Raw genomic sequence first — 27,374 nt, 5'->3', positions numbered from 1 at the left:
TGACCCAAGTTTCTCAGGCTGGGAGTTTGGTGCCTTTGGTTGGCTTTGTGTGCTATAGCTTCTGGGTGTCTAGATTGAGGCCAAGGCCAAGATTCTCAATGTTTCCCCTAAGTTACCCTAAGGCTCACAGAGTAATCTGTTGGGGAGGGGTGTTCTGGCCACTTCAGATTTCTGCCTCTATGCCCCTGGGCTACAGCTCAGGCAGGCTTTTGCTGGTCAGCTGAGGTGGGGCTTGTTGGGACCCCTCCTGCTCTTCTCTTCAGACTCCTTACTGCTTTAGTTACACCCTTTCTTCTTGACTCCTAAGACTGAGGCTATTTCTGCTATTTTAGGATTTTACTCTGGGTGGGACATTTATCTCTGGGTTTTCTTGGTCAGGGAGGGGGAATCTGAGCAGCTAGAATTTACTTTGCCCCTGGAAAATCAGGCAGGTCATTTTTAAACTTCCACACTGGGGGCTGATAGCCCCAGGAGAAGCTGCTGTCTCTGCTGCAGGCCCTGAGCTTTCTCTCACCCAGCTCTGAGAGATCCTCCCATCCCATGGTGAGATGCTGGTGAGACAGCTGCGAACTGCCCTTGGGGTGGGTGAGTCTGTTGGCTGGGGCTCCTTCTCACTCAGCTGTCGTCCGCTCTGTAGTCCAGGCTGGTGAACCCTTGGCTTGCTCTGCGCTCCCCCTGCCCTGACCCATGTGGGCACTTTCCTGGGCTGGATTCTGCCATGCTCTGTCTCCCAGGGGATTCTGACACTCCAAAATCCATTCAAATTCACTTTTTAAAGTTTAGTGATGAGATTCACGGAGGAGCTTAGAAAAGTTATTGCTTCTGTTCTGCCATCTTGGCTCCACCACCTAAAATAATATTTCTTGTTGACTTTGGACATATAAAATCACCTCTGTCAAGTCTTTTATTTGTTTTCCCAAAAATCTGTGAGTGTGTTTTCCATTTAATTGAGACTTTCTTCTCTCTTTAGTTATAGTGAGAATGTTGGTTGATGAGACTTAATTTCTTTACCAATATGTTTATTTTCTCTCTGGACAAATATTTCACATTTAGAATAACATTTACTAGGTAAAAATCTAAAGATAGTCTATAAAGCTGCATCTGCTTCATTGATGAAAATTTAAAAAGAGTTGTAGAAGACTAGGTGGTCATTTTGTATTTTTTGCTATTTAGCCATGGCCAAATAATCTATCACTTGGTGGCCAGCCCCCTGGTAATGAGACTCCTTTCTTAGCTAGGTTCGTTTTCAGAAAAACAGACTCTGTAGCTAGAACTGTCTTCAAAGACTTTTCAACCTGGCAAAACCTGTCAGAGCTTATATTCTGCTGAAATAGCCTCTGGAGACTCCAGGGTCACTTCCATAGTACATTTAGAATAGAATTTTGTATAATTCTACATTTATTTTTTTAAAATGATGTTAGTTAAGCACATTATATTTGAAAAAGTTAAATTAAGAGAGTTGAAAGGGGCCTGAAAAATTTCAGGGGATCCAAGAACCTGGATAGGAAAAAGTGACATATTTATGTTTACTAACCTCTAATATTATAATTATATAATAAATTATGTGTATAATATAATATTATATAATTATTTAGCATTTCCTTCAATTATGATTTTTTAAAAAAACCTTAAAACATTATTCTGACAAGGGGTCCATAGGCTTCACCTGACTGCCAAATAGGTCAATGACAAAAATAGGGTTAAGAACCTTTGATCTAGTCTAGTCCCCTTGATCCATGACAGAGGAAACTGACCAGAGAGAGGGGAAGTGACTTATCCAAGGTAATATAGCTAGTAAGTAGAAAAGCCAGGATTTGAACTCAGGGCTCTCTGGCTCTCAACCCAGGACATTTCCTGCTATATCAGTATGACTTCAAAGTCTAAAGCACATTAGGTAGGATGTAATTCAGTCTCAGAACAGCCCTGTAACATGGGCATCATCAAAGGTTTTCACTGGCATGGTATTAACAATGAAAGTCATGACAAGTAGGTTGAAATAAAAAGAAAGCCAGTATTTTCCTCAATAGAGTTTACAGCCAATTTAAAATAGATGTGTGCCATGGCACTTAATCCAAACAATTAACAATCTGGGGCAGACTTTATCAGTAAGCAGATGACTAGTTCTAACAGCCCTACTTAAACTGTTATCAGCAGTGCCTGGAAGTTTATGGAGAATTTTATGGCAGAATTAAAAAGATATTCACTGGCCTTATAGCAAAAACATTATAATTCTCTGCCAAAGACAAATCATGTATCATGGACTGAAGCAAGGCTCTTCAAATCTGAATACTGCTTGATAATTTGAGCAGGTGTATGTTGTGTTGTTTTGGGGTGTGTTTGTGTGTGAGTGTGTGTGTGTGTTTGTGTTCAGAGCTGTTAAATCCCTAAATCCCCTTCTGCTAAGCCAATATCACATCAGTAAGCACTAAGTAGCTGCTGCACTAGGGATTCTCTCCAATGCTAAAATGCTGATTTTTAAAATACACTTTTAGCTGGTGCCCACTGTTACAAGTTCTTGCTTCCAGAAACCAGTGACTTGACAAACATGTCAAAACATTTCCGAATTAAAACTCTACAGCCCAGCACCTTCAGGTTGATGGACCTTCCCCAGTGTACACTTTGTAAGAAGCTAAAAATAGGCAGACTGCAATTAAGGCGAGCTCTGAGGAGGAGAGGCTGGTAGATGACCAACAGGGTCAGTCCCCTGGATGCAGGCCAGACACAATTCTCAGCCAGAAATGTTCTGGCAAAGCCAAATTTTTCATTAAAATTGCTAGGATAAGGCAGAATGAGAAATCAAGCTTTTTAAGGTTAAAAATAGCTTTGGACAAACTGTGGATATCTAAGAAAACAGTCCAAATTCCTGCTCATGTTTAAGGAACAAAAACTAGTTTCTTCACCAGCTCTTAGATCTTGAGGGGTTTGGGTGTGGTAGTGGAGGGAGAGACTCTCATGAAGGATTTATACACAGCCATTTTCTTCTTAATTAAAAAAAAATCCTTTGGGAAACCTCTTGTTCAGAAGAGTGCAAAAAGGCAGATTCCTAAAAAGATACTTCAGTAAAATTTTCATCTGACTTTCAATAAAAAAATTCAAGCAAAAACAAACAAACAAACAAAAAACCACTGAAGCCTCTGCACATCTCTTTTGTTCCATTAGAGGATAAGTATTTAGGACAAAATCAGTTTTCCCAGGTATCACTGAGCAGAAAAGAGACCTTAGGTATCTATTCTGAGAGTCAGATGATTATAGATCTAGAACCAGAAAGCACCTTTGAGGCCACTGAGTCCAGCCTCTTCATTTTACATAGAAAACAAGGCAAAGAGAGGTTAAGTGACTTGTCTATGGTGGCAGTGGCAGAGACAGGATTCATACCCAACTCGTCTGACTTTAAACCCATTCCTCTCTCTAATGATGACTTCTTCTAATGCCCACATTTTACTACTGAAGAAAATGAAGCCCATGAATAGGAAGTGATTTAGTCAATGTCACACAGTATTCCAAGGGAGGGAGGTGGGACTAAAACCCAAGCTTCTTGGCTCCTAGTCCTATACTCTCATGGGTTATGTCATCTTGCCTTCCCATCAGACATGTTCTGTATGCTATTCTATAAACCAACTAATAAATTGGAATCATGGAACACTAATGCACTATTGCCAAAAATGTTGCAATCTATTTAAGTTAACACTCATTCCAGTTCCGTGAGGGAGACAGACACACTGAAGCAGCTAAAGGTGGAGTGTGCCCTACAAGGTTACTCAGTATCTACAATAATAGAAATATTTTTCTGTGTGTGTGATCCTAGGCAAGTCACTTAACCCTGTTGGCCTCAGTTTCCTCACATGTAAAATGAGTTGGAGAAGGAAATGGCAAACCAATCTAGTATCTTTGCCAAGAAAACCCCAAATGAAGTCACAGAGAGTCGGAAATGATTGAACAACAACAAATCACTCAACAGAAGGCAAAACCAGGAATCATTAAAACCCAACGGTATCTAATCCAGTCCACTAAGCTTTTATTAAGCAACTACTGGGTACACGGCAATGTTTTAGGCATCAAGGATATGAGGACCAAAGGAAAAACAATTCCTACTCTCACAGAGATTATGTTCTACTGGGGAAATATAATACATAAACACATATGCCCCTTCACCCCCCACTTCAGTCTTGGTCTGCTTTTCGGGGTCACTATACAATTGCTAGAGATTTAGGTTTGCCTTCTAATATTGCTGTGTCAAATTCATATGCAATTAACAACCAATTTAGAGGACTTACCTTATCTTTAAAGTCTGTATGGTTCTGAAGAATGGCTCTGTGGTAGGTAGCTGTCCTCACAAAGTCCTGTAGCATATTTTGCTGTTGGGATATACACCCATAAAACTAAAAGGAAAAGATAAGTTGCAGAATCACACAACTGGAAGGACCTTTATAGAGAAATGAGTCCAGTCTTTCCATTTTACAGATGGAGAAACTGAGTTCCAGAATGGGGATGGTACTGCATTCAGGGTCATATGCCTGGTGATTATCAGAGGCAAAATTAGAAGCCTAATCATCTGGTTCCTCCATGATTGGTGGAGAATACATATTCCTTACTCACAAAATGCATGTGTCTTCAGGTTGATTCAATGCAACTCAATTCCACAATGCACGTTCAAAATACCTTTTATATACAAGACTTGAAACGTTCAGAGGACTAATGGGGAATTTCCATTAAAAACAAACAGAATCACAAGGCAGGTAGAGGGTGGGAGCTGGAAAATACCAGAAAAAGGTAAGGAAGACAAGGAATACAGGGCTCGGAATAAAGGCTGACCCCAAGACACATTTGCCTTGCCCTTGCTTCTATAACATCATTCAAGATTGGTGAATTCCTCACATCCTAAGTATCCTCCCTTTCTATTGTGGGATTTTGTCTGGGAGGGTAGAAAACAGGTAGTAGCCAAGAGATCATAGCCCTAGAGCTCATTTTACAGATGAGGAAACTGAAACAAAGGGAGATTAAGGGACTTGCTCAAAGACACAGTAGTATCAGGGGTGGGATTTTTACACAAAAGCCCCAGCTGTTCAGTCCTGACCTACCTCTCAGGCTCCACAGTAAATGTTATAATAAAACATGTACTTCTTAAAACTATTGCACTTACGTAGAAATGCTCTTTTATTAAACAAAAAAAAAATTGCCAGCAACTTTAAATCCTTCCCAGGTTTCAAAAATCTGATTCAGTATTAATGCTAATAGGAGAATCCCTCTTTGAGTGTGTACAACTGATATGGTTTTTCTATGAAATCTGGAAGGCAATAATTCTTTCTCAGAGAGATAAGGCCCTCACACACATAATGATCAAGTGGAACCATGTCAATGTTCTTCTCCAAGTTATCAAATTGAATATAGCTCTGGCTATGCAGTAGTAAACCCAAGAAGTTAGGAATTCATTATTACCAAAAACCATATGGAAGGCATATATGCATATGTGTGTATATGTATGTGTATGTATATGTATATGTGTATGTATATGTATATCTATATGTATATGTCATAGGAATTGTAGAAAGTTGAGCTGAGGGAACCTCAGAGATTATGTTCGGCTCAACGAGTACTTATTAAATGATTATCATGTGCTGGGTACCATGCTAGGCAAACCAAGACAAAAATGAAATAATCCCTGCCCTCAAGGAACTTACATTCTACTTGATGAAAGAGCACAAACATATAGAAGTATCAACAAGCTAAATACAAAGTAATTTTAGCAGGGGCCACACTAATACCTGAAAGGAACATGAAAGGTCTTTTGTGTGGAAGGCAGCATTTTAGCTGAGTCTAAAAGGGAGCCAGGAGTTTCAAAAAGTGGAGGTAAGAAAGGAGACGATTTCAGACATGGGGGACAGTCTATTCAATGGTACAGAGACAGGAAAATGAATATTACATACAGAAAATAGCAGCTAGGTCTGTTTGGTTAGAGCATGAGGAAGGATGCATGAGGAAGAAATAATTTGTAGTCAGTTTGGAAAGACAGGTTGGAACCAGATTGTTAAGGGTTTAAAGTACCAAAGAAAGGAGTTAGTATTTTATCCTAAGGATAAGAAGACACTGAAAAGGCAACTGTGTAGTATATCAGATAAAGTGATGAGCTTGGAGTTAGGAAAATTTGAATTCAGATCCAGTCTCAGCTGAATGACCTGCTGTGTGATCTTGGACAAGTCACTTAATATCTGTCTGCTTCAGTTTTTTCCATTATAAAATGGGGACCATAATAGCACCCATTTCATAGAGTTGTTGTAAAGATCAAACGAGATACTATTTGTAAAGTGCTTGGCACATAATAGGCATTTAATAATGCCTTGCCTTCCCTTTCCTTTTTCCTTCCTTTCCCTTCCCTCTTTTCTTTTTTCCTTCTCTTCCCTTTCCCCTTTTTCAGTAAGGAAGTGACATGGTTAGATCTGGGTTTTAGGGATATTGGTTTGGCAGGCATGAGAAGGGCAGATCACAGATGGGAAAGACTGAATATGGTCCAACAGAGACCAACAGAATACAGGAATACAGACCAATTAAGAGGCTAGTGAGACTGTCCAGGTCAGAAGTAATAGCCTGAATAAGACTGGTTATGGTATGAGTGGAAAGAATAGAAGAGAGGCAAGAGATGTCATGGAGAAAGGATTGACAAAACTTGGCAATTAATGGACTGTATGGGGTGAAAATGAAGAACTGAGGTTATGATTATTCTTGTTTTTGTTTTCTTTTTAAGTAAATGTTTTTTGTTGAAGAGTTATTATTGTGACTGATTTTGTATTTTAAAAAAGCACATTAGTAAGGGCTCAGGAGCCTTAGGAGTAGGAGAAATGTATCTCCTCTACAACAAGGTTTTCATTAGGACCCCTAGAATAAGTAGTAGCTTCCCCTCCTGAGATGCCACACCAACACCTATCAGAAGTGTGAGTAAGGGGATGGCTAGGTGGTGCAGTGAATAGAGCACCAGCTCTGGAGTCAGAAGGACCTGAGTTGAAATCTGGCCTCAGACACTTAACACTTACTAGCCATGTGACCTTGGGAAAGTCACTTAACCCCAATTGCCCTGCCCTCCAAAAAAAAAAAAAAGAAGCGTGAGTAAGGTAAGTGAGCCAGTGTTAAGTCCAGGAAAAAACAAAACAAAACAGAGTTGGAGTATATACAGTTGGGGGAAACTGGGGCCCATAGAGAAATGACTTGCCCAAGGTTACACAATTGATGAGTCACCTGATATGGATTCAAGTTAATGTCTTCTGAGTATAGACCAGATTCAGGGCTCTAGCCTTTTCTGCCACAGGTAGGGAATAGCATGAAATCATATTATATATTCTTGAGAATATCACTTCACTTGGGATCAGGTCTAGTGACCAGTACTTATCAGTGACAGTGTTAAGTAAACTGAAGCACAAGTGGAGAGCCTGGCCAGCCTCTGGACAATTAGGGAGTAGTTTCCCAAGGAAGAGATGCCCAACCCTATTATTGAGAGATAATTTGGAATGAGGTTACCATCACCCTATTTACAAATACAATCAGTGTTACAGGCACTTTTTTTTCTGTCCCAAAGCAACAGGGTTTCCCAAAAACAGCTATCGTGTTGATATGGGTGAGTAGGTATGCATAAAGAGGGATTGTCAAGAAAAAGGATAAGCCTCAAGAGACTGGAATCCCTGATAAATGCTGAAGTTTTATTTTCTGCTAAAAGAGCATAATTAGGGTCAGATATTATCATTTTGACTATTAATAATTTTGGTAATTTAATCACCCTCTGAGGAGAAAACATGGGGGGGGAGTGGGGAAAGTAATAGCTTTGGAAAAGATCAGGGTTTGAGGTCCAGTTGCCACTTAGTAGTTGTGTAGTTTGGGCATTCAGATCTCTTCTCTCGGCCTTAATTTGCTCATCTATGAAATGAGGGGACTAGAAATGAGGTTGGACTGAGATATTCTGTGACTCTATAAATTCAGTTAAATTGGCACTTTAAAGTTTGTAGAGTGCTCTCAACACCAAACCTGTGAGAAAGGTAGTAATATCATTATGCCATTTTACAGATGAAGAAACAGGCTTGCAGAGATTAAATGACTTGCCCATGGTGATACAACAAGTAAAGAAAGTCAAAGTTTGAACCCAAATTCTCTGGTCCAGCATGGGTCTAATACTTTTTTTTTTAACAACTGTAGGCTACCTCTCTCTCAGGGGGGACATTCAGGGTTTCTCCTGCTAATATCCACAGTGCACAGGTGGAACTGTGATCATGATAGATGGCTAAAAAACCCTTCTCATGAAAGACAATGCAACCAAAGCCACAGAGAGTTCATACACAAAATCGGTGCTGGACATTAAGTTTCTATGACTTATCTGTTACAGAAGTTAACAAGATCACTGGATTTGGAGCTGGAATGACCTTAGAGATTATGTAGTCCAAGCTCCTTAATTTGCAGATGAAGAAAGTGAGCTCCAGAGCAGCAAAAGGACTTGCCTAAAGTTAAATATACATGCAGTAAGTTGCAGGATTTATGTCTAGGTCCCCTTTCTCTAAACTCAATGCCCTTTCCACCACACCAATATCCTAATAATTGATTTTTATTTCCGTAATTATTACTTTGGAACAATGTGGCTAACATACTTGCAAGTTGCGGGAAAGGGTGTTGGAATATGTGGTTGTCCAGGGAAGATATATATTTTTTCATGTTTCTTACGGGAAGATTGAGTTAAGAGATATTCATGACAACCTGCCATGGAATTTGAGGGGTCCTTCTGCCTTGGGGTTCTCTGCCAAATGGGTTACACAAGGATACAGAAATATTTACTGCTACTTCCTTCCAATGCTGCCATAATAAATTTCCATAGGACTTTAAGCTTTCAAAAACCACTTTTCCTCACAATAATGCTGTGAGATAGGTAATGTTGATGTATTTAAATGCTGCTGGACATTGGGGTATGGTGGTGACTAAGATGACTGCATGTAGGGGCTTATGGGTGTCTCCTGAGTAAAGAAACATTGCTTTAGGTAATTTCTTAAATTAAAGACTGAAATTCTAGGCTATGTGACATCATAGATAGAGTACAGAACCCAAGAAGACCTGGGTTCAGATCCAGGTTAAATCTATCTTTTACTAGACCATGGAGAAATAATTTTAACTCTCTGAGCCTCAGCTTCCTCATCTGTAAAATGGGCTAGTAATACATGTAGAATCTACCTCACAGGACAGTTGAGCAGTTCAAATGAGAATATACATCTCAAATCATTACATCAGTGTTAGCTGCTATTATTCTCCTTCATACCTGAAAATATTGTGCAGCAGAGGCCGCCTCTGTCCGCTGACTGAACACTGAGTATTCCATCTTCTGCTTCCGATATCTCTCTAAGGCATTTGAAAATGTATTGTATTCTGAAAGGGAAAAGTACAGGTAAAAGTCCACATACTTGGAATAGCAGGACCTACTAAGCTGCCTGGCCTCAAGAAAGATAATGAAGAAAATAATAGTGGAAGGACAGTGCATTCACCTCATTTTAATACCTTGGGGAGGGCTGGGGCAGTAGTAGAGGGACAGACATATTGTGCTTTGCCCATTCAGAGAGAACACATCTTTATTTATATTACTTTCCCATGGTGCTAATTTCCTGTGTGACTTTGGACAAGTTGTTAACTTTGCTGAATTGCAGTTTCCTTATCTATAAAATGAGACTGTAAGACTAGAGATGGCCTCTGATGTCCCTTCTAGCCCTATGTCTACGATCCAAAATTATCCTTATTATAATTTGTTTGTTCTTGCTTTCTCAACTGAGGGGGAGGGAATAATAAGCATTCATATAGTTCCTACTATATGACAGGTACTGTGCTAAGTGCTTTACAAATATGGGGGCAGAGAGGTAGGAAGGAGGGAAGGAGGTTTTTTGAAAAAAAAATTTATCGATTAAACTTGTGTGTTCTACTGGTATAAGTAATGTCAAGGTGAGGCATCTTAGAGACATGGACAGATAATGTGCAGATAAGTATTTCTGTCTGACTAGTATGGGACCAGGCTGTAAGGTAGTTCAATGACAAATTCCAAAATTTAATTCAACTAGAGTTTATCAAACACCTAAGTGTAGAGGGTGGAGTAGAGAGAGAAATTTCAGATAAGACATTATCTTAAACGAACTCACCATCTAATTGGGGATAACACAAACACATAATAATAACACATGATAAGTACATCAGGGAGGTATGGTAATGATGATCTCAGGAGTGAAATGAACCCTCCTCCATATGATTTGGCCATTAAGAAACTAAGGTCTAGAAAGGAAAAGTGGTTTGTTTAAGGTCACAAACCTAGTAAGTGGTAATTCTAAGATATAAAATGAGGTGTTAGGTTGGGCGGGGGTACTGGCAGGTGGCCAGCAAAAGAGAAGATGGAGAGAAATCATCACTGGGAAGAATTAACTAAAGTGCCAAAACACTGAACTCAACAATTTGTAGGATTTGTAAATTTAGAATTGGGAGGGACCTTAGGGGTTATACAATATAACACCTTCCCCATTCCAAGACCAATGCTCTATCTACTATATTGGAACTCTTATTTATTAACTTCCTACTACATATATGATACTGTGATTTCTGCCTTTAGAGCTTAAAGCCTAAGTGGAGGGGGTGGGGCATAATCTACAGAAATTAAACCTGGGACAGGATAGGATCATATATTTATAATTAGAAGGAATCTTAGGAATCATCTAGCTCAATGCCCTCATTTTAGAGAAGAGAAAACTTAGGATCCAGAGACTTGGCTAAGGTGACACAAAAAGCATTCAGTGGAGCTGACATTTGAACACAGGTTCTTTGACTTCAAATCCAGTATAATTTCCACTTTTACCTTGACAGATGCCGTTAAGGCACTCTAGAAAAATCTGAGGAGGAAGAGATCATTAGAGAGGTAGTATCCCATTATAGATCTGGAGTTAAGGACATAGGTTAAAATCTTTAGCATCTCTGCTATTGACTATGGGGCCTTAGATCAAGTCATTTAATCATTTGGAGCCCCAGTATTTTCCGCTGGAAAAAGAGGAGCTAGATCTAAATGACCTCCAAAGTCTCCCTAAGTTCTAAATTCCATGTTCCTTTGACTATCTCATCTCTAGGGACCCTTTCAATTTTAATGACCTATGACTGTGACCTATGACCTATAACAGCTTTAGCTGCCGGGATCAGGGATAGCTTTATGGGGCGGCTAGGTGGCGAAGTGACTAGGGCACCATCCCTGGAGTCAGGAGGGATAGCTGTATGAAGAAGCTTACCTAGGAGTGAGACATCGAAGAAAGAGGATTGTAACAGGTTAAGCGAGTGAAGGAAAATGTTCCAGGCAGGGGGAAGGAGGGTGAAGAAAAATAACAGTCCACAGTTCAGCTGAAATATAAATATCATGAAAGGAAGTAAATGGGAGATAAGCCTGGGGATGTAGGTTGTAGTCAGACTATGGACAGTCTAAAATACTAGATTAAGTTGCTATTTTATCCCAGAGGCAAACAAAAGGGGAAGCTGCTGCCTTTTGAGCAGGTGACACTGTATTAGAAAGTAGAAGACAGAATAGAAGTTCCTTGTGGGCAGGGGGACCCTTTTACTTTTGAATGCCTTCTGCATATCAGGCACTCAAGTGTTTGTCAAATAAATGCTTATTTAATGAACAAGGGAGATTATTTTTGATATCCTTGTGAAAGCTGGGCTGGTAAGGAGAGACAGATCTGCAACATTACTACAATATTTTAGCTAAGGGTAAGCAGCAAGGTGAGTGGAAGTAAGGGCAGAGGTAAGATGCCATGCAGATGGAATTGGGAGGGCTTTACAAATCATTGAATCCAGAGGGGAAGATGAAGGAGGCAGAATGGCCAAAGATTATGCCTAGGTTCCAAGTTTGAATGACAGGGAACATGGCTGCACGACAATAAAACAGAGAGGCGGGGTGGAGAGGGAAGAAAGTGTTTTCATTCAGTGATATTTTGAATTCCGGATGCTGATAGAATAATCAGGTGAAGACATCCTGCAGGCACTTTTAGCTGTAGAATGGGAGCTCAGAGGAGGTATTGAGACTGAATCAATGTAGTTGCCAGAGCCATGGGGGTGTGACTTTTGAGTTGGGTTTCAAAGGATGAGTAGAAATTGATAATGAGTAAAATCAGGAGTTTCAGTTGTTCCATCACTGGGGGTTTCATCTAAGTAAAGATTTAGGGCTTGGAAACCTTATGAGGTCCATCTGTCTCTATTCGCAATTAGTTCCTGCACATAGAGTATATCATAGATGCAAACCAAAGAGCTAAAGTGAGGAGGAAAATGTGGGTAGAAAGTCATAATTAAAATGAGGAAAAAAAGGCATAAGATTTTGAAAATGTTTTCGAAACAGAGATTCTTAGGCTTTCTAAACTTTAAAGCACTCTACCATATACCTTGAAACACCATATCATTTCCTTGTATTTAAAGCTTTCCACAATCTGCCTCCATTCCTTTTTTGCAGCTTTATTCACATTATTAAAGTTTTCCCAGGTAGATTACTAGCTGTTCTCAGGACTTAACATGTCATCCACTATTCCGGTACAGCTGAACAGGCAGTCCCTAAGCCTAGAGCACTCTCTCTTCTCATCTCTGGCTTAAAGAACTTACCTCACAATAGATTCTTAGTTGTGATAGCCCCCTCCTCTGTGAAGCCTTCCATGACCCACACACCCCCAGCTGAAAGGGCTCATTTTAACTTCAGATGTTCCTAAAGCACTTCATCTGAACCATTCCTTTGTATCCCCCATCACTTCCTATCACATATTATTTATATCTGCACATTCAGTCATTTTCTACTCATGTCTGAATCTTTGTCAAAATGCTGGAGTGGTTGCTATTGCCTTCTCCAGCTCATTTTACAGATGAGGAAACTGAGGCAAACAGACTTAAGTGACTACTAGTAAGTGTCTGAGATCACATTTGAACTCAAGATCAGTCTCTATCCACTGGGCCACTTAGCTGCCCTATCTCTGTATATTTACTTTATTTCCCCAGCAGAATGTTAGAACCTTGAGGGCAGGGACCCTCGAATTGTTTATATTTTTATGCTTGGCACCTGGTATAGTGTCATGAATATAGCAGACACTTAATAGATGGCTGTTTAATTTTTTTTTTAAATTGGTGCAATTATAAAATAATGAAGCTGATTTTTTCTCCATAGTTCTTAAACAACTACTTGAGGCAATCTGAGCCTCAAGCAACTCTCTAGGGGTAGTGAGCATATTATTATCTCCATTTTATGCTCTGATTCATTCTCCACAAAGCTGCCAAGTTAATATTACTATAACTCCCTGTAATGGGAATGCAAATTTGGAAGATCTTCCCTGCCCCTAGGCTAAAATGCACCTGAAGCCTGGGGAGGGAGGCTTGTTTTCCAGTAGATACTTCTTGATTGGCCAGTGAGTCAATAAGGTTGTTACATTCTCTGAGCCAGGAGAAGGCTATATAAGCCCTGATGTGTAGCTTTGTTTTGGGGACTCACTTTGAGAAGTGTTCCGTGATTTGATCTGAATTCTGGGAAGCCGCTGTTGAGAGTCCCCCGGCTTTGAAAAACCCAGATGTGGAAACCCAGATGTTGACTGGGTATGGATGTAATGGTTGGACAGTTTGGAGATCTGTCTACTTGATCTGTTTCTGTCTTGATAATTCTGCCTGTATGCTTTGAAGTTCGGGGTGCTGACCTTTTTCCCCTGAACAAGGTAAACGATATATGTCTGACTGATTAAAGTAAGCTTGTTAACCCATTTTGAGTTGCTTTCCTTTAACAAAGCAGATCCAAGAACCTGTGTTGGCAGACACCCTGGGGAAGCCGGGGTGCTTGCTGTTACACTCCCCCAACACAGATCTTCAGTAGCTCCATCTGGTCTCTAGGATAAAGTATATCTTCAGTCTGTCTCTTAAGCCAGACTCTTATTACTCTCCTCCATGTGCTCTCTCTCCTTGTGCTCTTCAGAAGCAGCTAGGAAGCCTAATGGGTAGAGGGCTCAACCTGGGATCAGGAAGACCTGAGTTCAAATATGGCCGCAGACACTTCCTAGCAGGCAAGTCAGTAACTCTTTGAGCCTCAGCTTCCTCAACAGTAAAATGAGCCTCAGTTTCCTCAACAGTAAAAAAAAAACATTTGCCAATATTAAATAATATATGTTACAAAAAGAGGATAATAGTAGCACCTACCACCTTAGCTATTGTGTGGATCCAACACAGTGCCTGATACATAATAAATGTTTGTTCCCTTCTCTTCCAGTCAAACTAGCCTGGAGGCTGTTCTTGTTTCTGTGCCTTTGTCTGAGTGGGTCTTCTCTCAAATGTTTCCCCATTTCAGTCAGTCCCTAGCTTCCTTCAAAGGACAATTCAGGTGCCACCTCTTATGCAAAGCTTTGCCTTGTTTCTCTGGTTGTTTGTCAGTACTCTATCACCCTCTTGAAATTTCTTGAATCTGTTTCCTACATTTCTATATTCTTCTGTGAGCTCATTTAGTCTTCCCATTAAAATTTAAACTCCTTGAGGTCAGGAGTTCTTTCTCTTTTGTCTCTGCATCCATAGTGCCTCACATGTATTCAGTGCTTAATAAGTGTTTAGTTAAATTAAAAAGAGACTTGGAGATCTAGATTGAATTACCCAAGGCCATACAACTGGTAATTAATGAATTGATGTCACAAATTCAGGTCTTCTGATGCCAATTTCCATGAACATTACATGATATCATGGCAAAGTGTATGCCCCAAGTCTTCAAGGTCAGTTATCATTATTCTCTCTATTCTGTGGATGGGGAAACCAAGTGCTTCAATCTCTATATTCATTTATGGCTGTGGCCATGACTACAAGTCTACCCTTTTGAATTTCTGGCCTGAATTGTTAAAATACATGATTTTCTATTTGGGGCACATGTTTACATGCCTGGACCTGGCCTGCCAGGAGACACCACTTCTTTCTTTTGTCTTATTGCTCCACCTCAAAAAAAGCAAATGGAAGAAATTTGATTTTTATCTGCAGTTCTTATTTAGAGAGCAAAGTCTGTGAATTATTCAGATAATCCTGGTCTGATGGATAGGGCAATATTTATTCATCAGTCCCAAAGTATGTTTGCCTTTAGTAAGAAGAGTATCCAACCCAACAGGGTGACATTATAATTCTAGGAGGGAATATGCAGGACCCTATGGGAGGGCTAAAGACCTACTAGAATGTCAAAGGTTGCTTCAGTAGCAACCTTAAATTCAGCTCTTTCCGGGCTGACTGACTTAGTGAGTATTTTATATGTTTCTACTTCTGGGCCCTTTGGAGTCCTTTATGTCTTCATTTTCATATTCATTGCTTCCTTAAGTATGTCCATGGGAGATGCTACCTTGTAATTGGGTAAATGTTTAACTACTGGGTCTCCAGAAAAAAAAGTACATCATTAGTATTTTCTCCCCTATTATCTTAAGTCTAGAGGACAACAGACAAAACAATAAATTAAACTTTAATTTGTAGCATCTGCTGATATACAGGTTGGATATGTTCACAATGAAAATTTAAGAACCGGCTGATAAAAAATCAACTCCAACACACCTCTGTGTACATTGTATATTTAGTGAAACCCAGATACAAGACAAATGTAAGCTATATTTAGAGATTTTCCTGGAATAACTAACTCTAAATGGGGAAAACGGGCCAATAAAGAAGATGACTTTTGTGGTTAGCCCCAGAATTGGAATTGATTAGTTGTGTAGTCAGAGTACTGAGCCACAGGCTATGGAGGAAGTGATAGAAAAAAAAATGACTCTAACTTCTTAAATAGCATAATGGAACATCATTATAATATTATTCTATTATAAATAGGAATGCAGTGTAAGACAAGTCTTTCCTAGATTTAATCTAATGGCATTTAATTAGCAAATTACCATAAGGGTCTTCTATTAGGGCAGTCTGTGCCCTGAGCAAGCCTAACAGACAGGTAAGAGTTAATTAAATAAGGCTTTGGTTCTACAGATTAAGGATCCAAGACACAGAAGAAAGAAGTGGGAATTTAGCAAGAATAAAGATTCTGAGCCACAACAGGCACAGTCTATAAAAGCTAAGAGCAGAGATGGTGTCAAAGACATTGGGATGGGACTAAATGGATCAAAAAAGCTGAGAACCAAAACATTCAATAAGAGGGGTGGAGCCAAACTGCATGATACTCTACCATACATACCTCTGCTAGCAGGGACAGTGGGTGCCCCCAAGAACGTTGGGAATAGCAGTGCCTCCCTGGGCTAACTCTTTACAGCTCAGTCCCCACAGCCATCATCCAAGGGAGTAACTCTTGGAGGCATGTGACCTAGCAGCTGCTACTACAGCTATTACAGTCTCCCTAATTAGTAGCCATAGTCACTGAGGACTAACAAACAACGCTTTTGACTCCCCACCCCCAAATACTTGGTACTATCAAAGAGTTCAACATCAGAAACAAATGTAATTTTATCAATGCAGATGATAATGAAAAAGATGCAATTACCACTGGTCCTTTCCATCTGCCTTGCAGCTGAACCAGCATGTATATATGTGTTGACTTCCCTTTATTAAAAGAATTTTTCACTGGTTTTTTGTATCGTGGACCCCTTTGGCAGTCTAGTAAAGCCTATGGATTCCTTTTCAAAATAGTGTTTGTAAATGCATAAAATTAAATGGATAGGATTCCAAAGGAAACAATTACACTATCATAACAACCTGTAGACAGGAAGACTGGGAACATATGCAATGTGGTGACAAGTTTAATAACTGGAGTAATTCTGAAGCAATGATGAACACAAATCATATTTGGAGATGTCTGCAACAACTATAACATGATATGAAAATATCTGTGATTTCTATTGGTGGCAAAGTCACAGATACTGCTAATTTTACTGTTGTTTATGTTGATAGTTGGAAGAAATGCTAAATTTCAGTTAGCAATGAAAATAAAAATGTAATTTTTTTCCTGTCCAAGTCCACAAACTCCTAGAAATCTATCCTCAGACTAGGATAAAAATCCCTGTCCTATTAGAATATGAACTTCTCAAGAACAAGTGCTATCTGTATTCCTAGCGCTTAGAACAGTGCTTGGCTCACAGTAAATGCTAACAAATATTTTCTTTTTCACTCTTCCATCCATTTATTCATCCATTCATGCAACAGTTAAGCTCCTTTCTGTTCCTTGAGGGCAAAGGGCTACCAGGCACTGGCACTGTAGGATTTCACCTATAAAAGATTCTCAAAGTATAGATTTAGCTGAATGTCATTTCCCTTCCTTTTAACATTATAAAAACATTCAGGGTAAGGATTATCCCATTTTTCATCTTTGTCTCTCCAGTGTCCAGCATAGTGCTTCACATATGCTAAGAACTTAATAAAAAAAGGGGGGGCAGCTGGGTGGTGCAGTAAATAGAGCACCTGTCCTGGAGTCAGGAGGACCTGAGTACAAATCTGACCTCAGACACTTAACTAGCTGTGTGACCTTGGGCAAGTCACTTAACCCCAACTGCCTTGCTCTCCCCCCTCCACAAAAAAAGAAGAACTTAATAAATATTAATTAAATTCAACTAAGTACTCATTCATTAAGAACCTGCCATATGGCAGGTACTGTTAGAACCTAGAGACACAAAATAAAAAATGAAATAGCCCCTGCTCTCAAGAAGCTTTTATTCCATTTAGGGGAACAATCTATACTCAGGTGAATTAATACACAATATATACAAAGTAAATTCAGGGAGGGGTTCTACTTGTGTGTGTGTATGTGAGTATAAATTGGAGATAGCCTTATTTGGGAGATGGTACTCAAACTAAACCTTGAAGGAATTGGATTGAATTGAATAAGAGACAGCTCATTCAAAGTTCAGGTTGACTTTTCCCTATCACAAATTTTTTATTCTTGGAATTGAACTAGTCAAAATTCCTGGAAAGCATTTGTAAAATAAATTCCTCTTGGACCAAAGAAGAAACTTTTAAAGAGTAGACCTCAATTTCCTCATATGTAAAATAAAGGGGCAAGGCTAGATGATTCCTAAAGTCCCATTCACTTTTTATTTAACATTTTTTGAACTAAGAAACTGAAATATGTCAATTCGGCCTCTCTTCTAGAACCTCTACAACTAAAAACCAAATATTTGATCACTTTACTTAACACACAGCATCAAAGATTTTGGAATAAATCAAGCCATACCATAAACACTGGATTGTGAGATTCAGGGAAGAGTAGCTCAGGATCATATATGGACATCTTATATATGGTTCTATTACAAGGCTCATAGATAGAGAAAAATGGACCTGATCTAACCCATCTGCAAACAGAGAAAATTTAATTTTTTATTATTATTGGTATATCATTATTGGTATATCACTATCAATCATCATCATCATCATCTCTCAGTCTGTTTCCTCATCTTGGGAATAATAACTGTAATCCTTCAGGATTATTAAGGCATATAAAATGCTTTTATAATCTTAAAACTGGATAGAAATTTCTACTATCATCATCATCATCCTATGATGCTTTGCATTGACTGGCCTGAATGCTAATTTAGCCCTACCATCTTAATACTACCCAAAAGTGCTACTTAAACATTCCTCTCTGCCTTCCATCCTCCCCACTCCTGCCAATAATTTTTCACCATTATGGATGGTTTTCCATGTCATGACTAACCCTGCTCTGAACAGCCAACATGAAAACATTCTATCCAACAGCCTTGGGCCCATATGCTGAGCACAGATGGGAGCAGTACTATCTTCGCAGTAGCAGCTGCCCAGAAGCCAGAGTGAAGATGAAGAAGCTAGGAAGAAAAAAAAAATGAAAACCAAGAAACACAAGGGAAGAGGAGGAAAATGAGCAATCACAAGCGAAAAATGAAAAAAAAAAACCTCACTATTCTCAACCAGTGATCCTAGTGGATAAAAAAGTAAATGCTTTTATTATTTATTTCTCAGCAACAAGTCATTCTGTAAAGTATTAATCCTTATAGTAAAGAAATGCCTTGAAGGGACATGTCTTATCTTGGATAAAATAATAAAGGTAATAATCTGACATTTGTTGTTGTAGTTGTTGTTAAGTTGTATCTGACACTTTGCAAGCCTCTTTTGAGGTTTTCTTTGCAAAGATACTGGAGTGGTTTGCCATTTCCTTCTCCAGCTCATTTTATAGATGATGAAACTAAGGCAAACAGGGTTAGTTAACTGAATATGTCACTTTCCAAAATTTTTCCATTCCTTGTAGTCTAGAAGAAAGAACATTGTCACTGTAGTCAGGAAATCTGGTTCAAATCCTGCTTCAAATACTTACCAAATGACCTTGGGCAAGTCATAACCTCCCTGGACCTTAGTATGCCTATATGTAAAATGAGGGGGTTGAACTAGATGAACTCTAGTCCTAGATCTATGAATAAATGAATAGGGAAAAAGCAATTATTAGGTGCAATGCTAAGCACTAAATAAATATGAAAATAAGCACAAAGTACTATGCTGTGTTGAGGATAAAAATAGAAAAAGTAAGACAGGGGGTGTCTTACTATGTGACTACACTGCCTATGGGCAGTGAAGTAGCACTGGCTAGTGTTGGGCCTGGATTCCGGAAGACTCATCTTACTGTATTTAAATCTGGCCTCAGACACGTAATAGCTGTGTGACCCTGGGCAAGTCACTTCACCCTGTTTTCCTTAGTTTCCTCATTTGTAAAATGAGCTGGAGAAGGAAATGGCAAAACACTCCATTATCTTTGCCAAGAAAATCCTAAATGGAGTTGGACAGGACTGAAAAATGACTGGACATGAACATAATGACACATACTTTTACATGTTTTTGCTTTCCAGGGTGTTGGTTGTGGGCACTGGCATTCCTAGGGTTTCTGGGTTCAGCATCCCAAGCTGTCTCTATCAGGGTCTGAAGGGAGATGGTAGCAAAGATAGTGGTGATAGTCTGGTTTCTCTGACATACCCTGTCTGTGAGAAGTGGGTGGCAGTCAGTGAGGAAGGTTCATCCCTAGATAATAACAGCTGGGTCAGATGAACTATGATTCTATAAATTTAAACTGAAACCACTACTCACACCTAGAGGAGGTAGAGTTTCATGAAAAGAAGAGTGTGATTGTGGTAGAAAAGAATATTGGGATTTGGAGTCTGAAGACCTGATTTCAAATCTAGGCTCTGACACTTAACTTATTATAGAGTTTTAGGTAACTCATTTAATTTCTGTGGGAGGAAATTTCCTCCTCATCATCAGAGTTGGATTACATTATTCTTTTAGCTCTAAATCCTATGATCATGTGAAGTACATTGGACACGTAGATAGAAAAGAGAATTTTAGGTGGAAGGAATGGTATGAGAAAAGGCATTGAGATGTGAATTATCAAGTATTTATAGGGTATCAGCAAAGAAATTGGCCTGATCAGAGTAGCGAAAGTGAGTTATAAAATAACAAACTGCACAAGTCACTTAGCTCTGTTTCCTTAGTTTCCTCATTTGTAAAACAAGCTAGAGAAGGAAATGGCAAACCACTCCAGTATCTCTGCCAAGAAAACCCAAAATGGGGTTGGATAGGACTAAAACACGAATGGAATGAATACAATGACAAATATTTGTACGTGTTTTTACACTTCTTGGTCCTATTCACTTTATAGGCATATGGCTATTCAGAAAATCTCTACTTTAACCTTATTTACTTTATAACCTTGAATAGGCCACATATGTTGGCTCAATTTAAATTCACATCTCGAACATTTTTACACCTCCAATGTTTTTCATTATCTAACACTTCTAAGTGACATCTGTCATTCTTGCAACAGTGTAGATTTTAAAAGTCTATATTTTGTGTTAGAGGATCTCTAAAGTGTGTTAGAGTATCTCTACAGTATCTCTAAAGTCCGTTCCAGTTCTAATGTGGTAGGACCTCAGTACCATTTTATGGGCTCACTATTGCAAGTGAATTAAAGGCCGTGCAAATCACTTATGTGAAGATAGAATTTCATAATTTAAAGATTGAAAAGGCCATAGAGATCATCAAGTCAAGCTTGCTCATTTTACAGAGAAGGAAACCAAAACCCTGAGAAGTGACACAGAAAACAACAGTGTTGGGACCTGAAATCATGACCTCCAGCATTTTTTTTTTGGAGGGAGGAGGCCAAGGTAATTGGGATTAAGTGACTTGCCCAAGGTCACATAGCTAGTGTCAAATGTCTGAGGCTGGATTTGAACTCAGAACATCCCGACTCCAGGGCCAGTGCTCTATTCATGGCGCCATCTAGTGCCCCTAGCATTCTTTCTTTCCACTCAACAAGAGACTATTCAAATATAGTTTAAAACACCCTGTACAATACAACAAATTTTCCATAGGTAAAATCTGCACAGTCAGTCAACTGTTATTCATTACTACTATGTACTAAACACGGGGGAATATAAAGAAGGGCAAATACCAACCCCTGCACTTAAGAAGCTCGAAGTAGGTAGGTAGATGGCACAGTGAATGAAGAGCTAAGATATGAGTTCAAATCCAGCCTCAGACTCTTTCTAGATGTGTGACCCTGGGAAAATCACTTAACCTCTTTCTGCCTCAGTTTCCTCAACTATAAAATGAAGATAATAACAGCTCTTGCCTTGCAGAGTTACCATGAAGATCAACTAAGATAATATTTATAAAGCTTTTAGCACAGTGACTGGTACATATGTAGATACTTTAAAGGTCAACTTTATATAATGGGACATAGTGCTGAAATGCTAGAGGTTAAGGGCAGCACATAGTCCAAATGCTTATGTCTGAGAAAGACTGGTTCTTTTTCTCAAGAAAGGTATTTTTCAGTTCTGGTGGCCAAGAGGCAGAACTATATTATTACATTTTTCTTGGTATGATTCATCACACATCATTAAATTAACCTTAACCCGTTATTGATTTCCCCTTAAGCATCAGTTTCTTCACCTGAAAAATGGGAACAATAAGACTTGCATTATCTACTTCAGAGAGTTGTAGAAAGCTTTTTTGTCCAGTGTCCTATCAACATTAGTTGTAATCAGTAATAAAAATAATATTTTTAAATTATTCTATATGCCATGCTTGGTCAGTTATTTGGGGAGAAGGAAGGATGCCAAGGTGGTCTTTGATAAAAGGAGTTAACATATGCCACATCTGGATTTATTACTGATATATGGTCCCATTTCTAACACGAACTGTATGGGCACAATGTTAGCACAATGGCCTGAAGGAACACTGGAGTGACAGAAATTTCATACTCATTGAGAGAGAGAGAGAGAAAGAGAGAGAGAGAGAGAGAGAGAGAGAGAGAGAGAGAGAGAGAGAGATGGAGGGAAGGAGGGAGGGAGGGAGGGAGAGAGAGAGACAGGGAGGGAAAGGATAGATTTGGACCCAGGTCTTCCAGACTCTAGGTCCGCTGCTGTTTTATCCACTGTACCACCTAGCTTCAGGTCAAAGTAGCTGATTAATGTGGCTAACTTGTGGACTGAGGGATAGAAGATGAAGATGGCCCCTGTAGGAGACCAGAGCCTGAGCCTACTGGGCCCCAGGGTTCCTCATAACTGAAGTCTATAGAGGTTATACTAGGCTAATGTGACTGTCTTTCCCACTGACCCTTTTAGACTTGCCTGCATTTTGCAAAATTGGCTGATTTTGCAGTATCACCACTCTGATGGAGATGTTAATGAAAAGTCAAATAGCCAGGAGGGTGGCAGCAGAAACGGAGGAAGGGAGAAGCGTTTAGGAGATTCAGATGAGTGGACTTCAAACTTTTGACGGTATAATCCTATCAATAAAACATTTTTTAGTATGCATTCCAAATATGTCTATATTTACTTATTTAAAAAGAATGAGATAATGATGAAGTAACATTTGACCCTAGAGTAAATAGAGAACCACCATAATTTATTGAGTAGGAGAGTGACAGTCTGATCGTATGTTAGGAAAATCACTCTGGCAGCTGATTTGAGACAGAGAGACTGGAGACAGGGGAACCAACTGGGAGGATACTGCAATAGTCTAGGTGAGAGGTTATAAGACATGAATTTTGGGGGGGAGAGACAGATGAAAGCTTTATGGAGGCAGAAATGACATGATTTGTCAACTGATTGGATATATGGAGTGAGGGAGACTGGGGTAAGGATGGCATTGAGGTTGCTAACTGGAAAGATGGTGGTGGTATTCTTAACAGAAATAGGGAGGTTTGGAAGAGAGGTAGGTTTTAGGGAAAACATAGTGCAAAGAGACTCATACCACAACAGGTCTATGCTTCTGCATTCTGGGAAACTGTCTTAGTCAAAATGCAAAGGCACTTTGTATGCATGGTTCTTCCTTAGTGATCATTGCTATAAGTACAGTATCCTTCAAGGAGCATCTCCCATAGTACCCAGGTGATTTGAGGGTGAGGGCAGGTATGGGAGGGGCAGAGAGTAATTATTTTTATTAGTACCTGCACAGCTACAACTGTAGGTAACAGGATCTCAGGTTTTAACTGCCCTGAAGAGCTAATGATTGATTCAGAAGGTATTGGGTTAGGTGGGGATGATGGAAATTCCCAAAGCAGAGGGAGAAGGCAGAGTGGGGAAGTATCAGAGATTTAAGGTAGCTGTAAGGTGTGGTGATCTTGGAGACAAGTCTTATAACTGGCTAGAGCTAAGGGCAGTGGGATAAAATACATCTTTCACCCCTAATTGACTGACCACACATTTGCCATCAGAAATAAATCACAAACACGCTCTCTTGACTGGTCTAGATAACCATGAGAATCTGAAGATGGAGAATTGGTTTTCTGTTCTTGTCTTTCTTTGGTTATGCAAGCAGCCAGAGGTAGTTCTCTTGATTATAACTGAGAAGGATTAATGAAGAAAACTCATCCATTTCCCGTCTCCCTTCCCCCCAGTATACATTAGACTTAGAAGACCTGCCTTCTAGTCCCAGCTCTGTCCCTTACCTATTTGACTTTGGTACAATGACTCTACTTGTTTGAATCAAAGGTCATTCTTGGCAAAGAAAAACAGCAGTAAAATTAGATTTGACCAGATCTTCCCTGTTTCTGTTATCATCACATTTACCCTAACAGTATTGACTAACATTTTTTGAACCTTTCTTTTTTTCCTCATCAATTATCCTCCTTTTTTTGTCCCTGACTTTCCTTGCTAGCCTCAGCTCATCCTGAACTTAAGCATGTTAACACTATTTTTACAAAACCATGTCACACTTGAATATTTGTATTTGCCTTGCTCCCATCTTTTATAGAAGTCCTTTAAAGTCAGAGTTGGTCAATGATTCTTTCAGTACATGCATGCAGGTTTCTCTAGAGAAAATTCCTTTTCTTTTTCCTCTGAATTGCTTCTTTTTTACAATTTCAGAATTTCATTCTTGAGAGCTCTTCCATTCACCCTAGGCTGATTTTACTTCCCCTGTAGAATTTCAAACCATGGGATCCTGCCTATATCTATGTTGAATCCTTTAAAATCCATTCTGCCAATCTGGTGATACAGTAGATAGAGTGATGGGTCCAGAGTCAGAAAGATCTGAGTTCAAATTTGTCTCAGACACTGATTAGCTATGTGAGACAGGGCAAGTTACTTAATCTCTCTGAGACTTAGTCTCCTGAATTGTAAAGTGAGAATTATAATAGCACCTACCTTCCAGGATCGCTGTGAGGATCAAATGAGATATTTGTAAAGCACTTAGCACAATGCCTGACATATAGTAGGTACAATACAAATGCTTATTTCCTTCCTTTTTTAACTATCACAAATTATAAGACATGTAACACCCTCATCTATAAAGGTTGTAATAATTTCTACCATAGCAACTAAAAGCAATTTTAGCAACTAACCCTAGTTAATGATAATCAAATCCAGACCAGATTTCAACAAGTAAATAAGTATTTATTAAGTCTTATTATGTGGCAGTCACCATGCTAATTACAGGGGATACAAAGGCACAAATAGTCCTTCCCTCAAGGGTTTTACAGTCTAATGAAGAAGACAACAGACAAACAACTTCATATCAAGGAGGCATACACAGGATAAACTGGAGATAATATCCCAAGGAAAGCAAGTTCCTCTCATTTATTTCTCTTTCTTCTGAAGCATCAAGTCATCATCAAGGCAATTCAAGGAATTATTAGCTGTTCTGCTTGGGACAGAGACAGAGTTCCAGCAGATGTCTAGATAACTAAAATTTTTCATTACAACTGTATTATGCCTACACATCAGTTGATTATCTGTTCCCAAAATTCATCATCTATTTCCTTTTTCTGTCCATAAAATGGAGTCTGAAGGGAAGAACAATAACAACCAAATGTCAGTAGAAGACAATCATCATTAAGTGATTTTTTCCCCTCTATCTATTAAAATAATAGTTTTAATTTCACATGACAGAAATAATGAGATGGCAGATGGTAGAAAAACATTGCCCATTCTGATGGTAATGAATTATATGGGTTAAATGTAAATGCCATTGTTTTCATTCCTGTTAATTTTTGCAGAACAGCTAAACTCTGAGTAGTAAAAAACATCTAAGCTGACTTAAAACACTGAAGCTACAATGCAATGTTATCACAGGCCTGGAGATTCTATACCTAGGCTGACATTAACCCCAAACATTCACCATCACTGACTGAGAACTAGAACTTAGAATGGCAATTTAAAAAGCCATCCAGTGACCTCAATTCACATTCTGGGTCTGAGAACCTCCAAAGTTTTCAATGATTCTCTCACTCTTTATTGAATTACCCCATTTCTGGTAGAGAAGAACACACCTAGAGTTCACACTCAAGCAAATGAGTGATAAGAATTCCACTCACACCTAGTGTAAGGGAGAACTGAGACTGGCCAATGAGAGTCCCAGTTCTTAAGAGCACGTGCAGTATGTTGACAAGATCTCCATCCAGACACCAGAGCATGCATGGGTGTTACTCTTTGTCTGCTTACTTCTTGAAATAGAGGAGATTTTTGCCTGGCTACTGGGTTAGAATTGGCAATGCTTACAAAAGGAACTAACCAGGGGATTCAGCCCTTTTTTGCTTCCCCGTTGTATCCAAGTAAGGGGTGCTAAAAAGGCTCCAGGTGGATAGAGAAGTCTTGGGACCTTATCTCTCTTATCAAGCCACCATCATGGAATCTGTAAGAGCATGGACATGCTATCACGTCTGTGTTGACTATGTCTGCTCTTTCCTGCTCAGAGGCAGAATACTGGAGCAGGTTGTGTTCTGGTGAACTTGGGAAGACTGGGAGAGTTAATGGCAGAGGTCTAAGAACTACGGTCCATGCCAAAATTTCTAGAGGCTAGGAAAGTCTAGTGAGGGGGACAAAGTCTAAAGCCACATGCTTGACCTAACACAGAGACATAGTGACTCATCCATCCTCTAAACCAAATTCAGAAAGTGAACTTGGTGGGTCAAATGCTTAGTAAAAACTGCTTTAAATCTGAGCCCACTCTCCACAGAGATTACCATAGTATATAGTACTCCTACATATTGTATTTCTCTCTGCTCTTGCTATATCTTCTCAGTACATCTCTCCTTCTAAGTGGCACAGTAGATAGAGCTCTGGGACTGGGGTCAGGAAGACCTGAATTCAAATCTGGATTCAAACAGTTTCTGGCTGTGTGACCCTGGGCAAGTCACAACCTGTGTTATCCTTCATTTCCTTAACTGTAAAATGGAGATGTTAACAGTATCTACCTCTCAAGGTCATTGTGAGGAACTGAGATAATAAATGATAAAAGCTCTTAGTGCAGTGCTTAGCATATAGCAGGCATCATATAAATGCTTATTCTCTTCCCATTAAGTGGTTAAATGGTATGGGTGGTACTAATCACTGGTGGTTAACATTGGGGAGGACAATGGAATCTCAAGTTGACAGTACTGGAGAGTCATTCCACCCCTCAGGGTGGGATGAAGGAGAGAGAGCCCTTCTCAGGGACCAAATTCACTTGTGGACTAGGCATTGAGATAAGGATCTGCAAAATTTATGAAAAATACCCTAGTATAGGGAGGAAATCAAGTATGGAAGCTGACTTCATGCTACCTTTGATGCTATTGGACCCTGGTTGGATGAGCCCATTTTGTTGACAGAGACACAGGTGTCACAAGATAACAGATAGAGAGGGGGAGTGCATATCAGAGTAAAGTTCTGAGTTTCCTCCCAATCCTTCTCAGTGCTGCTGCAGGTGGCTTTGGTTGCTCTACTTGAGGAAAAAGGACTCCATGTCACACAGTCAATAAAAATTTAGTCAGTGCCTTACTATGAGCCAGGCATTGTTGTGCTAAGTGCTGGGAACACATTATTTCTCTTAGATGCCTCATCTGGCCTGTGATCAGGTCCTGTGCTGCTCAGCATACAGTAGTGTAAGGGTTATGGGATTTAAAGATCTTCCATGCCCCGTTGGACTTG

The 27,374-nt window shown here is 39.4% G+C and overlaps 1 protein-coding gene across 1 annotated transcript in view; it reads right to left on the bottom strand.

The window, feature by feature from the left end:
* LOC138163249 (histone-arginine methyltransferase CARM1-like) overlaps positions 1 to 27,374 on the bottom strand; it is a 269,638-nt gene that overhangs the window by 110,013 nt on the left and 132,251 nt on the right. The window contains exons 3-4 of the mRNA XM_069090797.1: positions 9,281 to 9,387; positions 4,275 to 4,379 (exon numbers count right to left, since the gene is read on the bottom strand). Coding sequence (XP_068946898.1) covers positions 4,275 to 4,379; positions 9,281 to 9,387 — 212 coding nt within the window. The remainder of the gene's footprint in view (positions 1 to 4,274; positions 4,380 to 9,280; positions 9,388 to 27,374) is intronic.

Source organism: Petaurus breviceps, unplaced genomic scaffold (genome assembly GCF_028583685.1).
Source record: "Petaurus breviceps papuanus isolate PSGF00001 unplaced genomic scaffold, PetGlider_PUasm1.0 187, whole genome shotgun sequence".
Classification (NCBI taxonomy): Eukaryota; Metazoa; Chordata; class Mammalia; order Diprotodontia; family Petauridae; genus Petaurus; species Petaurus breviceps.
The sequence above is the reverse complement of the archived record's forward strand: the minus strand, read 5'-3'. Positions and strand labels throughout refer to the sequence as shown.